This window comes from Vicia villosa, unplaced genomic scaffold, assembly GCF_029867415.1.
Source record: "Vicia villosa cultivar HV-30 ecotype Madison, WI unplaced genomic scaffold, Vvil1.0 ctg.003941F_1_1, whole genome shotgun sequence".
Classification (NCBI taxonomy): Eukaryota; Viridiplantae; Streptophyta; class Magnoliopsida; order Fabales; family Fabaceae; genus Vicia; species Vicia villosa.
Window position 1 is genome coordinate 134742 of NW_026706344.1, and position 15974 is coordinate 150715.

The 15974-nt window shown below is 33.3% G+C and overlaps 1 protein-coding gene across 1 annotated transcript; it reads right to left on the reverse strand.

The window, feature by feature from the left end:
• Window positions 1-11658: 11658 nt before the first annotated feature.
• LOC131641680 (uncharacterized) lies at window positions 11659-15058 on the reverse strand. The gene is made up of 8 exons (XM_058911976.1): window positions 15004-15058; window positions 13884-13955; window positions 12865-13742; window positions 12461-12701; window positions 12217-12295; window positions 11983-12090; window positions 11809-11879; window positions 11659-11720 (listed from the first exon to the last, which is right to left on the reverse strand). The coding sequence occupies exons 1-8, from the start codon at window positions 15056-15058 to the stop codon at window positions 11659-11661; spliced, it is 1566 nt and encodes a 521-aa protein (XP_058767959.1).
• Window positions 15059-15974: the final 916 nt, after the last annotated feature.

Consider the following 15974-nt stretch of genomic DNA (forward strand, 5'->3'; position numbering starts at 1 on the left):
TTCCCGTATAGATAAGGTCATCTACATATAGAGAGAGTAAGAGAGTGTACTGACCTTGGGACTTGATGTAAAGTGTAGGCTCACTCTTGCTCCTCCTGAATCCTCGATCCATGAAATATTGATCAATTTTGCTATACCATGCTCGAGGTGCTTGCTTCAAACCGTAGAGTGCTTTTCTTAGTCTTAACACTTTGCTTTCTTCACCTTCGGATATGAATCCTCGTGGCTGCTCCACATAGATCTCTTCTTCAAGTACGCCATTAAGGAAGGCAGATTTGACATCTAGTTGATGGATACTCCATCCTTTTTGTGCTGCAAGAGCTATTAGAGCTCTTATGGTATCAAGACGAGCTACTGGTGCAAATGTCTCATTGTAGTCAATCCCAGGTTGTTGTGAGTAACCCTTAGCTACTAGCCTCGCCTTGTGTTTCTGTATGGTGCCATCAGGGTTGAGCTTTGTCTTATAGACCCACTTAACCCCAATGATATCTTTTCCATGGGGACGATTTACTAACTCCCATGTGTTGTTTTTCTCGATCATCTTTATATCTTCTTCCATTGCCTTGACCCATACTTCCTGCTTTGACGCTTCTTCAAAACTTCCAGGTTCAAGTATGGCCATGTTACAGGTTTCATATATGTCCACCAAGGATCTTACTCGTCTTGGAGTATACTCTGGTGATGATAGTTCTTGTTCTTGTTGTTGTGGTGGAGGCGAAAGAGGTTCACCTGATTCTTCTTCCTCAGGTTCTTCGTCCTCGGGTTCTTCTTAAGGTAGTTGAATTGGTATAAGGATTTTCTTCTCCACTTTTTCTTCATCCCAATTCCAAGAAGCATTCTCATCAACTTCAACATCTCGACTGATGACGAGTTTTTTAGTTTGCAAGTTATAGACACGGTAGCCCTTAGAGATTGTGCTATACCCCAGGAAGATGCCTCGTATAGTCTTGTCTTCAAGCTTATGCCTCTTCACGTCTGGAATATGAATGTAGCATATAGATCCAAAGACCCTTAGGTGCTTTGCTGATGGCTTCTTCCCGCTCCAGGCTTCAATTGGAGTCTTATCTTGTACTGCCTTAGTTGGACATCTATTGAGTATGTAAACAGCAGTGTAGACCGCTTCAGCCCAGAATGTGTTAGGCATTCCCTTCTCCTTGAGCATCGATCTAGCCATCTCCATAACTGTGCGATTCTTCCTCTCGGACACACCATTTTGTTGAGGTGAATATGCGACTGTAAGTTGTCGCTCTATGCCTTCATCCGCACAAAATCTGTCAAACTCGCGAGAGGTATACTCTTTGCCGCGATCACTTCTTAGTACTTTTATCCGTTTTCCACTTTGATTTTCCGCAAGGGCCTTGAACTTTTTGAATACTCCAAAGACTTCTGATTTTTCTTTTAGGAAATAGACCCATGTCATTCTAGAGAAGTCGTCAATGAAGAGTATAAAGTACCTGTTGTTCTCATGTGATGGCGTCCTCATCGGTCCACATACGTCGGTATGTATCAGCTCCAACAGGTCTTTCGCTCTCCATGCTCCAGTTGTTGAAAATGGAAATCTGTGTTGCTTACCAAGGAGACACCCTTCGCACACTTCATTGTTTTCCTTTATGCTTGGAAGATCTCTCATCATGTTCTTCTCATGTAACTGCTTCAAGGCATGTGTGTTGAAGTGGCCAAATCTTCGATGCCAGAGCCATGAATCATCAACTTGTACTTTCATGGCAATGTTAGTTGCATATTTTAAATTTAGCGGGAAGCTTCTATTGATCTTATTCATCTTCACTTGGGCAATCTCGGCCCTTTTATTTTTGTTGTCTAATATTTTGCATACACCTCCTTCAAAGTGAAGTGTATAGCCTCTCTCCATCATTTGACCAATGCTTAGAAGATTTTCTTTTAGGCTGGGAACTAGTAAGACATCATGGATGAGTCGCGTACCTTTATCAGTCTCCACCATGATAGTTCCTTTTCCTTTTGATTCAACCACACTACCATTTCCCAGTCGGACTTTCACTTTGACAGACTCGTCAATGCTTTTGAAAATAGTCTCATCCTTGGCCATGTGATTGCTACATCCACTATCCAAGTACCAGCTTCCTCCTTTTTCTTTCATTGAGTCTTGAGTGGCATAGAACATACATTGTTCTTGATCATGCTCCTCTGCAATATTAGCTTGATGCCTATCTTTGTTGCGGCAATTTTTCTCTATGTGTCCAAACTTCTTGCAATGGTTGCATTGTGGCATATTACGGTACCAACAATTTTTCTCTGCGTGGTCTGGTCTTTTGCATATATTGCACGGAGTATTTTTATCTGGCTTGTTCTTAAAGAAATTTCTAGAAGCTTCTCTTCTTCTAGAAGTCTCTCCATAACTCTTCTTTCCTTCATCTTCTTTATTTTGGGGCCGAAATTTGAGCTTTGATTGGAAGGCATTTTCAAGTGTATCTTCTTTATGCCTATTCAATCTTTGCTCATATGCTTCAAGAGAGCCCACCAGTTCTGTCACTGATAGAGTGGACAAATCTTTGGTTTCCTCAATCGTTGTCACGATTGGGTCAAACTTTGGGGGCATAGTAATTAGAATTTTCTCAACAATTTTCTTGTCAAGAATATCATCCCCAAAAGCTCTCATTTGATTAACTATTTCTTTGACTTTAGAATAGTAATCTTTAACTGTCTCAAAATCCTTCATCTTCAATAGCTCAAAATCTCTTCTTAGAGATTGAAGTTTAACAGCACGTACCTTATCACTTCCTTGAAACTCCTCCTTCAATGTGTTCCACGCATCTTTGGCAGTCTTAGCTCCCATAATTCTTGGAAAAATTGCATCAGTCACGGCTTGTTGCAAGGTGAACAACGCCTTTGAATTTTTCTGTTTATTTTTCTTCAACTCCTTTTCTTGAGTTGCATTAAGAGTTGAAGTATCCGCGGGAACAGTGAAGCCTTCTTCTACTATGTCCCATATATCTTGAGATGAAAAATATGTTTCCATTTTAACACGCCAGAAATCATAATTTTCACCATTGAAAATAGGGACAGAAATAGATGATGATTGAGTGGTGTTATCCATAGCTTAGAAATTGTTTTTGAAGTGGGTTAATATTACAAAGGAAATTTTTGAAGTAGTTGGGAGGATTTTGGAATGTTAGGTAGGTAATATAACTACGCCCAATGTATGACCGAACGTAGCTCTGATGCCACTGTTTGAGGTTGATTATTTGATAGTTGATAAAAAGATAGTTTTAGAGAGTTGTTTAGAAAGAAGGCTATGTCATTGATTTCTTGGATTATTAATTACAAGATACCATTTGCCTATTTATAGGCTCAAGTCACCAACCTCTCAATGGTGGTGAATATTTCTACATCTCTTTAGTTCTTTCTAGAATTCTCATGATAGATTAGTATCATGATGATTCTAGGTTATTCTATATTTTACATACACTTATAATTCTAGATTATTCTACCCTATTCATACATATTATGGTTCTAGGATATTCTACCATTTTCATACATATTATGTTTAGGAATATTCTAGAAATTTGTAGCAACTTCAATATATTCTAATATTGTTGGGGAGTGACTATCTTATTTTAAAGGGTTAAATATGTCTGGGGTCCTTATAAATATGCGACCCTGCAATTTTAGTCCCTACAAATTGCGGGGGTTTTAAACTTCCTCTAAACTAACCCGGAAAACAAACAAAACAATTAGTCTGCACCTCCATTTGTGTTCCAGAAATAATATCTTTCCTCAATTAAATTCACGTATCTTTCAAGATATTACTCCATCACAATTGAAGTGTTGAGAAATAATACAGGCTTGTGAGGTAAAGTTTGTGGCCTCAAACCTTGCAGTGGATCTCCTAATCATAAGACTCAAATTCTCAAAGCATTTAAGCCGAAGGCGAACAGGGCGGGAGGTAAAACACTCCATGGAGGAACAAAACTTTAATCGGTTCAAATGTACCATTCTTAAACCAATATACCTATCAGTTTCCAATAACAAATTTCATCCTCTTAATTTTTATCCAAAAGTAAGTTATGTTGATTTATATTAATTTAGTCTGCATTTATTTTCTAGAATAACATAACAGGTTCACCTCACACTCTGTTTTTTAGTTACAGTTCGGTATAAAGGTAGACCTCTATATACAAAATTGTTAACCAAGCCAACAAAGTCTAGTATTACAAGACAGTAAAAAAGGGAGAGAAAAAAAAGTAGAGCACCACAAATCTATAAATGAGGAAATACAAAATGTACAGCCAGAAATGAATAAACGAGTGACATGAAAGTAGCAATCCCACAAATAACAAAACAAATGCTTTGAAGAAATTATAGAAAAACTCATTCAAAAAGTCTACATACTACAATTACTGATGAAGAAAATAGGTCCAAGTAAAGCTAAATGTTCCAAATGTTGCATGAAAATTAATCTGATGTGAACAAGAACTTTGGTAGAGTATAAATTTGGAGACTCGTAGCATAACTAAGATTTTGTTAGAATTAAAAATTTTCCGTTGATTAGATCTTGCAATAGCATATTAATCTTTTGCACACAAAAAAGCATGTCAGTAAAGGAAAATTCTTAGGTGGACACGGACCTAAGAATTTGTTTTACACACAACCAATCACATAATTTTAATTAATTAAAAAATAAATTAAGAATTTTCTCTCTCCTTCATAATCTCAACCACCCCATGAATCCAATTAAAAACAAAATTAAAATAAAAATAAATTAAAGTTTTTTTAAATATCGACCCAAACATCCAATTATGATGTTTCTTGAGATTAAGAGAATAATATATATCTCAGTATACTAGAATAAGACTTCTTAGAGTTATTGTACATTTTGAAGTCTTTTTAGAATATGTCATATTTTATATTGCATAAAAGAATATATGACAATATGAGAACAATAATCTATTTCTTTTTCTTTTCGATTATATTATTTTGTATAAACATGCACTCCCACTGATCCAATATAACAATGGATATACATTTATCAGAACCCACTAATATTAAATACTCTGATTATTCAATGGGATACTAATTTTACTTTTAGTGCAAAACTATACAGAGAAGTGGTTGTATAATATATCATCACTTGAGTTTTACAAACTCAACCACATATTTTGCACATAAACAAAATATATCATTATAGATATAATTTCACATGAAACAATATGATGGTCATATAAAAGGTTTACCATCATTTGAGTGACATCAAATCCATATAATTTTAAATATAGGATTATATACAACATCTTAATAATTCACTCAAAACTCAAATGCTACAAATATAACTACACACATTTGAGAAACATAATATGTTATACGCAGCGGAAAATATAAGACTTTAATTCAATTAATATTTTGAGGATACAACACAAGTAGTCGTAAATTTCCTTCAATAACACAAGACTACACTATCCTCAATATAAGTCTCCATAAAATAATATTATGTTAAATAAATAATATTTATTTCTCATTTCTATACAATTGACATGTTAAATTCTCCCACTTGATAGAGAATAATAGTTGAATTATTAACTAAAAAAATTTAAAAAAACTTTAAACAAATATTCAACTATTTTCTCTATCACACAATGATCATGTCAAGTAATGTCACACCGATAGGGTATGTCAATCACTTACATAATACATAGAGAATTGAAATCGATTTTAATAAAAAATATTTAAAATAATGTATTGGATTTCATAAAATTAAAATATTACATGTCTTAAAAAGGGAAATATAACAACAATGTACAAATATTATGTCACCAAAATTCTAATACCGATAGGATATTCGAATCATAACTTACATAATCATAAATCACAAGTATATTGAATAAAATAAATTATATTAATAATAACAAATCCAATAGGATATAAATATAATAAATATAATATTTATTATAATTAAAATTAAAATAATTTTAATTATTTTAGAAAACAAAATTTGTACAACTGTACCCACGATAGGTGAGTTACAATCATGCAAATTAAGATTGATTATATTTTATTTAAAATAGGAAAATTTGTATAATTGAACATTTTATAATTTTCAAAGGAGTACAAAATAATATAAACAAATTTCTCCTTATATACAAATATATAATATGTCATAAGATATTTAAAATCATAATCAAATTACAACTAACCTCAAAAATTTCGAAGAGATTATCTCATTTATCATGTCATTCATCCTTGTCCGAAGAACCATTAAACTTTGATGATTTATAAGATATCCCAATGTCATCTCAAATGATTCATAAATTAGCAACAAATCATAGTTTTATTTCATAAATAAAATTTATAAAAATTTTATTTATTATAATATAATTAAAATCAATTTCATTTACACATAAGTAAGAAAAAGATATATAACTGTCAGATAAATATGAAATATACACTACACATTATTAATATTAGAATTATTTATAAAAATTAATATAATATATTTATCATATCAATACCGTATAAATTGATTCAGTAATGTTGCTAACTTTTTTTTTCATCACGATATAATACGCGGATTTAGAATTACTTTTAAAAGTTATGCTAAAATTAGCACAAAATTTTATAAGTTATAATAAGAAAATTTGTATAATTGTATCCACGATAGGTGAAGTTATAATTATACAAATTAATGGTGTTTTTAATTCAAAATATTCTGGAAAATTAATATTATATAAATGCATATTTTTTTATTTATAATTTTTCAAAAGGAGTGGACAATATTAAAATGATTTCTCCTTATATGCAATTATATAATTAATCACAAGAGATTAAAATTATATTATAATTAAATTACGACTAACCTCGCAAATATAGTTCATGAGTATTGATGACTTTATAATTTACAATGTCTTTTCAAATGGTCAATATAAAACAACATAAACCATTATAATAAAACAAAAGACTGTAGTAATAGATCATATTTTAGAATCAATTAAATTAAAAATAAATAAATAATCACATGCATTAACTTTAAATCGCCTTGGCTAATTATAATTCCAAACACAATCGATTTGATTATCAGAAAACCAAAATCAACCATTAATATATGATCTACACAATAACTATAAAGTCAGTAAAAACAAATTGACAAATTTCTCCAGATAATTTTATTTTATTAAGATTTTTCGCAAATATTATTGTCTATAAAAATCTAACCATATAATTAAAATATATGTCAATATCAGATTGAGTATGGAATTAGCTTATTTCTCTACCTATTATGCATGAGTTAGGGATATTTATTTAACAAGCAAGGATTATTTCCCTCATTAACACACAACTTTAAGAACATTTAAAGAATAGATAGATTATAAAACACATGATAGTATGTGCCGTCACAACCCCTTCCAATTTTAAAGTTAAATCAAGTCAAAACTTTTAGTCTTATTTAACAAAATATCAGGAAAATTATCATAATTTTAGGGTGATAATGACAGAATTATATGTCACAGTAGAAAATAAAAATATGAGAATCAAACCCTTATATAATTTGAGAAATTGCGGATCATCCACCAACACAACATGGTGGTTATATATCCATTGCTGTTGCTTTTCTATTTTAATTAGAACATGTTGAATCAGGGTAGCAATAAACCGTTTTATTGGTCCAGTTTTAAAATATATTTCTGGTAAACATGTTCTCTAACCAAAAAAAAAACTTTTAAGATTTATGATTTCATAAAAAGATTATCAATTTATACAAACGCGATCATCAATTTGATGGATGAACAAAGCTACAAAAAATTAATCCTTTTGTAGAATAAAACACAGCCATGTAATAAAACACTACCATGTATTCATGATTCCATCGACCAATTGCATAGGTTATTACTTATTACTGTTCATATTATTTAACCAAATAACAAATGTATTCTCAACAATAACAACGTCAAACAATAACTATAAAATGTATCTAACAGGCTCTGATACCAATTGATAGATATAACTAAATATAGTAGACACAAATTATAGCATATTGTAATATTACAGAGTAATCAAGAACAATTAGAACGGTGTACCTTTTAGAATTGGGAGACCTTTTGAATTGAGACACCGTCAAAGAGAATGAGTATGAGAGGATTACTACCCTCCTTGCCGTTTAGGGTTTTCACAGTATGTTAATCGTCTAATGGGGCAACGCTTAAATAACTAAACGATTGAGGGCAGAGACCTCTCATTGGGCTTAACTGAATGGTCCAACCCACCACGGTCCATTCAGGCACAAAGCCCAATGAGAGCTCTCTGCCCTCAACCGTTTAGTTATTTAAGCGTTGCCCCATTAGACGATTAACATACTGTGAAAACCCTAAACGGCAATGAGGGTAGTAATCCTCTCATACTCATTCTCTTTGACGGTGTCTCAATTCAAAAGGTCTCCCAATTCTAAAAGGTACACCGTTCTAATTATTCTTGATTACTCTGTAATATTACAATATGCTATAATTTGTGTCTACTATATTTAGTTATTAACAAAAATCGGGTGTAATTGGGCGTAATTACGTTTTTAATTACACCCTATTTTAATAAAAATCGGGTGTAATTATGTTTTTAATTACACCCTGTTTTAATAAAAATCGGGTGTAATTGGGCGTAACTACGTTTTTAATTACACCCTGTTTTAATAAAAATCGGGTGTAATTGGGCGTAATTACGTTTTAATTACACCCTGTTTTAGTAAAAATTGGGTGTAATTGAGCGTATTTCCGTTTTAATTACACCCTGTTTTAATAAAAATCGGGTTTAGTTGAGGGTAATTACGTTTTAATTACACCCTGTTTTAACTAAAATCGGGTGTAGATACGTTCTTAATTACACCCTGTTTTAATAAAAATCGGGTGTAAATACGTCATTTATGAATGAACAATTATATTATATTTAAATCTATTTACACCCTATTTCATATACACCATTTAGTTATATTTCATTTTCAGTCATAATATTGCAAATACTATAAAATCATACACATAAAAATCATATTTTAACTAAGTCAAAATATTTTTAATATTAACCAAAAAGTATACAAAATCATGTGCATTCATAATATTTCAAATACTATAAAGTCATACACATAAAAATTATATTTTAACCAAGTCATAACACTTTCTTCGTATATAATTTTACGCCATGTTTGACGGTTAGCTTCGGTGTTCTCTAGTCCAATTGAATCCAACCGCTTTCCACATGTAGCATTGGATTCATCCATGGCCAAAATACTACGCCCTGGAGAAGCAACTGCTTTCCACAATTCGATCCGGAGGAAGACCTTCTACATTCGTGTACACCGACTTCATCTTCTCAAGCAAAGTCTACAAAATTATTCATTATATAGCAATTCAGAGCCACACAACAAACCTCTAATTTCTTAAAAACTACGAGGTTAAAAAATGTTTTACCGTTTTGCCAGCCTTGTCAATCCCTAAAATGGGTACATGAAGCTCTAACTTGTTGAACATGTACTGCCAAAGTCTATAAAATAATGAAAACATCCTTTGTTGAGAATGTTATCACAAAAAGTGGCAAGAAGTTCTGCACTAGAGTTTCCAGCAACACCTTTGTTGCAAAAGACCTCAAAAGCCTCTTTAAGAGCCTATATGATCAAATCTTTCAGATTTACAAGTTTTCATATCTCACCTTCACAATGTCACCTGAAACATGAAGAATATTACAAACTTTTCCTTTATACCGGCTCGTAATTTCTATAGTAGCTTTATCACCCTACCATTACAATCAATCAGACATCATCAATCATAAAACTCATTGAAAAAAGCATACATCAAATCAAATCACTCACCTCTTGAACATACCATTTGAGAAGCTCACATTCTGCCATACCTCTTGAACAAATTCTTAAGCCTACCTAGTAAATGTTTAATACCTACAAAATGGTGAGAAAATCTAAGTCTGTCTTTGGAGTTATCAGTCTAGATTAGTCAATGGCTCATTTGATTTTATTGGCATAAATTATTACTCTTCTGGTTATGCTTCTGATGCACCTCAATTAAGAAATGCCAATGCTAGCTACCTAACAGATTCTCTTTCTCAAATTGTAAGTACAACATTGACTTACCGATATTTATTAGGAAAATATTTGATGAATTAATCTAATTATCTTTTCAACTGAATTAATTTTAATTTTAAATTTCATATAATAGTATTAATTAGATAAAAGAGATGTATGTTATTTATTAAGTATTTATTAATTGTTTATCTAATATTATCAATTTAAATAATCACATATCTTTTAAATAATCAAATATCTTTTATTTGTGTGAATTACATATCTTTGGCCGGATTGGTGTGTCGATCCGAGACCGTTTTTATAGGTTGGTTTTGGTTTGGGTGGATTCAGGTGTTAATTAATAGTACTAGTATCGGTAAAATTACCTGTGGAAAACAGATTGGGATTCCTCCTCGGACCGGTTTCGGAGGACTAAAGATTGCCTGATAAAAAATTGTAACATTTTATATTCCAAAATCTGTTGAGAAATCAAATTGAAAAACCTAATCTTGATCTACCTTAGTACTAGAAAACAACAACTCTTCGCCGTGTTCCGTTTTCCACGAAAGAACTTGCCCTCCGTGCAAGCTAACCTGAAAGAATCACACACAACACACGCTAGCATCATCAATCAAATTCAAAACTTGAAAAATTGAAAGAGTTAAGAGAATGTAACCGTTGCCGAAGCTCCTCGAGGGTTTCGAAGAACGACATGGCCTATTCCATTCTTGTCCTTGGTAACTTCAACTAACTTTCTGTTATGATCACTTTCACCTCCAGAATGATTCATCTCCACCAAAACCTTCTTTGAGAGCAACAATTCAAAGAAACAAAAAACAAGAAACAAGAAACCGTTGTTTTCCCTCTCTTTGTAACTAATAGTGGACACTTTATAAGACTATAAAGAAAACAAACTTTGACGTGACGGAAATGGTTCAGCAGATGAAAAATCACGAGGTTCCTATGAGAACTTTCTTGTGACAACCGAGTTTTTTTTTTCTTTTTCAGTTATTATTGAAAATTGAATTGAAAAGGAATGAAATAAGGTTGATACTTGATAGTTACAAGTCAAGAGTGAAGATCAAATATTGAGGATAAAATGGTGTCTTGTCGAGGTAACAAATCATGTTATATTTAATGTTAAAAATAAGAATTATTGAACCTCAGAGAAATCAAATCTGTGTTAAATTTTTGAATTGAATGGTTTTTGAAATTTCAAGGTCTATGGTGGAATCTAATATGAACATGTGACTCAAGAATAACGGTTAAGGTTTAAATGATTGAAAAGTTAGTGGATTTTGGACCTCTGATTTTAGGTCAACAAGGTAGGGACTGGGAGGTAGAATAGATAGATAAGATGATGATATGCAATTAGTTGAAAAATAAACGGTGATGGAATAAACTTCATTTTTTTTAATGAAAATTATATAAATGAAATAAATAAAAAAGTAAAAATATACGTAATCTTCATGATGTAGGTTTGGAGCTATTAGAAAGAAGATAGCTATATACATTATAGATAGCGTGGTGATGATGTCTTAAAGACAATAAACCTCAAGTGATGAGTGAGATGAACTACCTGCATACAACTAAAATTGGCATAAAGAAGTTCATTGATAAAATCTTCAAGAACATCATGGGACTGTTGCTTCGCTGACATTCCTTTTTGGAACAACCATGAAGCACTCAAGTTGGGCTGCATTAAGCAAAAATACCAGTACTTGGTTTTACAAAAGTTGGGCTGTATCCAAAAACAATGCAACAGATATCATAGAAAGGCGTACCCGCTGACAGTCCCCCTAGATGTCTTAATAAACTCCCAAAACCACCGAATGATATTGGCGATTGTATACCACTGGCATCACCAAACTACAGAATAAAGCTTTGTTACTTCGATATTATATATCTTAAGATGACTTCTTTTCATAGAGGTTCAGAAGTATAAAATCGTAATTTACCTGCAAAACTCTACTAAAAGCCGCTGGTGGTGGGCAGTAAGGTGCTCCATGTCAACCAACCGCGTCGTATCATAAAATGAAATGGTAATACTTGTATCCAGAAAAAATCTATACAAAATCTATACAAAAAAAAACTCACATTCACTAGTATTAGAAACAAAACATTAAATGATGAATCATGTAACAATGCACCGAACAAAATGTACAAAAATGTACCTGAATCTATTTACTTACTTGTATCCAGAAAAAAATCCACGCAAGAGAAACAAAATACGATTTTCCTTGGACTCCATGGCAATAGCTTTGGCTACATCTGCACAATTAGGAAACAAATATTTGATAGAGGTCTGAAATCAGATTGAGCATAGAAAGAGTTGAGCGATATCGAGAATAGAAGTTGAAAATCCAAAAGTAAAAGCTACCAAAAAAACTAGCACAAACCACAAAATGGAGAATACAAGAGAAAATATGGACCTACCAGGGTGCGAATCAAGATGCGATTTGGTGACACCTCCACAGTGATATGACTCAATCACCACCTGCCGTGTTTCTAAATGACGTTCCTTTTGCCTTCGTTCATTTGCTTTAGCAAGAAGAGATTTATACTCTTCATAGTCATAAGGCCTATCAAGATATTCCACAAGTCTTTTCCGAAATTGAGAATGATAAATACAAGTCATTTGCTTGTTGTCTTTCGGGTGCATTTCTTCTCCAAAACACTAAACACACAGATCATAAATACGTGTTATGAAAAGAGTTAAAAATTAACTGTTTGCAACTTAAAATAAAATAAGTTTTTGAATAATGTATATATGTTTGTGGACAATTTGCAAGATATGACTATTACGTATACATTGCTTGAAGTAAGTTGAAGACACTTACAGATGAATCATATGCTTTTGAAGATTTGAAAGGGGTGTTTTCACAATATGGACAAGATTCCAAAACAATTAGATCTGAATCAGAGGAATTACGTTCATCTTTCACATTGGATGTGTCATTGGCATTCATAAAAGAACCATAGACAAAATCACCACCAACAACCCTCCCAGAATTAAGGATTTGTTTATAATCTTCATCAACAACACGTTGCATTTTAGGGGTATCAAATTCTTGATTAGAAAGTAATGTGCTTTTCCCAACACTAAAACTTTTTCTTAATAACCGATCATCTTCATCAACATGAACCCTGTTGCTAATATAATCAGGAACAAATTGATTTGAAAAACAATTGTAGCCTTCTTCTATTTCCTTCTTGACATTGTTGTTGCCTAAGTTGACGTCAACATTTGAACCACCACTTCGATTACCAACACTATCATTTTCAACAGCAGGATCAGCTAAAAACGATATGTATTCCGCATCTATTTCATCATTGCCAATATTTGAACCACCACTTTGATTACCAGCACTGTCATTTTCAACATTAGGATCATATGTAGCTAAAAACGATATGTATTCCGCATCTGTTTCATCATTGCCAATATTTGAACCACCACATTGATTACCAGCACTGTCATTTTCAACATCAGGATCATATGTAGCTAAAAAGGATCTATATTCTTCATCCGTTTCATCACTACCAATGTTTGAACCACCACTATGATTACTAGCACAATCTGTTTCAATCTCAGAATTATATGTAGCCAAAAAGAACCTATAATCTTCATCCATTTCATCATCATCATCACCAGTATATGTAACCAAAAATGTTTTCCAATCTTCATCTATTTCATCATCTCTCATATGATCATTGTTATCTATAAATTAGTTATGAGAATATAGAATTATTCAAAAGCTGAAACTGAAAATTACCTTGTTGCAACAACAAATCATTTTCCTCACACCAAGAGTGAAAGCAACGAGAGCATGTTCACGGGTCTAACCGTCCTTTGAAATACCAGCCTCAAAACCACCAGTAGTGAAATCAATGATGAGAACAGCACAATCAGCTTGGGATGTCCCGGTAATATCTCAAAACATTTTGTAACACTTAAATTTAGGCAAGACCAATTTGGTATTATTCTTTATAAGAATTACATTATTCTTTAAAATAGCATGACATCTGTCATACCCCAAAATTTGCCCATACATTTTTCCTATTCAAATCAAGATGCAAAGCTCCAAGACACACTCTCCTATACAAGGCTCTAGAACTAGGGTTTTGCTTTTCTCAAAGAAAATTCGGGTTCTGATATCTCCAATGGACTCTGTGGCCTCATATATGCTTCAAAGAATCCTCACGCCAAGTGTCAAGCTCTGATTCAAAAGATTGCTCACTCAATGGCCCAAACGATCAATAATCGACTAGTGGACCTAAAAGTCAAACTATGGTCAAACCACAGTCAAAACTGATGATTTTTGGTCAACATCCTCATTATGAAGTATAATCCATCATTTGATCAAGGATTGATCCTGATTTATCAAGGAAGGCTCCGAAATCATCAAATGTCCAAGTTACTAATTTAGGGTTTTTGAACTAAAAGTCAACCCAACTTTGACTGATCGTATCTCTCTCATACTTTATCAGTAATTCCTCAACCAAAGCTCATTCTCAAAGAAATTTGATTCTCTACAACTTTGATGTTGGGCTCAAGGTCAAGAAATGCTTCCGCATAAAAGATATGAGCCAAAACATTACAAGTCCTCCAAAAGGTCAACAAAAAGTCATCTTTTTCCAAAGAGTTGAACATGAACATAGAATACTCAATTGAGATGAGACCAAAAAGGGTCTTATTTACAGTTATTTAAGGAGCCCAAATAAAGATCCAACTCGTGCTAGCATGTGGTAAAAGGGAAATCTCCAAAATTATAAAGAATTAACATATATTTTCTCAAATTTTCAAGATGACAAAAGAAACAAGGTCCAAGCCCAAAAACAACCCTAATGTACTCTCTTATATACCTACAACATGGGCAGCGTGAGGGAGGAGGGGGCAGCCATAAAAATAGGATTTCAAAGCCTCAAAAAAACGCATGAAGCTAGGGCATGTTGGATTTTTCGGTTCAATCACTTTCAACCAACACCATCCATTCCAAACTGTTCCTGAGATGCTATAGAGCGAGAACGACTCATTGGTCGAGTCCCATGTTGCCCAGAACGTGAGTCATGTGTTCATCATGCTCCTCATGGTAAGTTTTTCGTTTTCAGTTATCTGTTGTGTTTTCTTCAAACTAACCCTACTAAAATGTTCTTAAGGTTGTTCAGAAGAGGTTAGAGTCATAGAACTGAAGCTTCGGAACCTATTGCAAGTTACGCCATTGTTAGGGCACCAACAATGGGGGCCTTCGTTCTTGATGAAACATTGTGTTTCAGTTCACAACGATCCCACCAATGAGTTCGTGACACTCTAATTAGGGGATCTGGGTCCCCTCTGATCTTTTCTAACGTGTTTTTTTTTTTAGTTTTGAATCTGCATAGGAATAGCTTCGAAAATCGCAGGTAAATTTGCAAGTGAAAGCGAAGGAAATTCCGCAGGAGAAGAAGACAGGGACGATGAATAGTAATAGGGAAGTGGGACCACATGCGTGTCATGCTGGGACTGACTGGTCAAGTTTTCAACGCATCTCTCTCTTTCTCATTGGCCCGCGCATGAAAAACTGGGGCCCGCGTTTGACTTTAGCTTTGAATTCTCAGTTTGTCTCATGTTTTTAAATATATTATTTGAATGCACATGTTTTAACGAATGAATATTGCAGCTCAGTTGGTTAAGGAAAAGCGCTAATAACTCACGTGGCAAGGGTTCGATCCCCCATGGTGACATTTTGAATTTTTCCCAAGGTCTTTTCAAAGAATCCCATGCACCCAGTCCACGCAGGCTTGTGATATGCCCTCACTCGCAACCACACGATCTCAACAAGGCCAGATCCAAGGGCACCTGAAAGCGCTGTCCACCATGCACCTGCAGGAACCTTACCACACAGGATCAACGCCCCAGGTCTTTTTATTCCTTTTATTGCTTTTATTTGTTTATCTTATAATCTATTTTTCT

Coding starts and splice junctions, on each gene's coding strand:
- LOC131641680 (XM_058911976.1), bottom strand. CDS start 15,058: ATGAGTCGTTCTCGCTCTATAGCATCTCAGGAACAGTTTGGAATGGAT. Junction 12,702..12,864: donor CAAAAGCATATGATTCATCT/GTAAGTGTCTTC, acceptor CTGTGTGTTTAG/TGTTTTGGAGAAGAAATGCA. Junction 11,880..11,982: donor CTTTTAGTAGAGTTTTGCAG/GTAAATTACGAT, acceptor TGGTGATGCCAG/TGGTATACAATCGCCAATAT.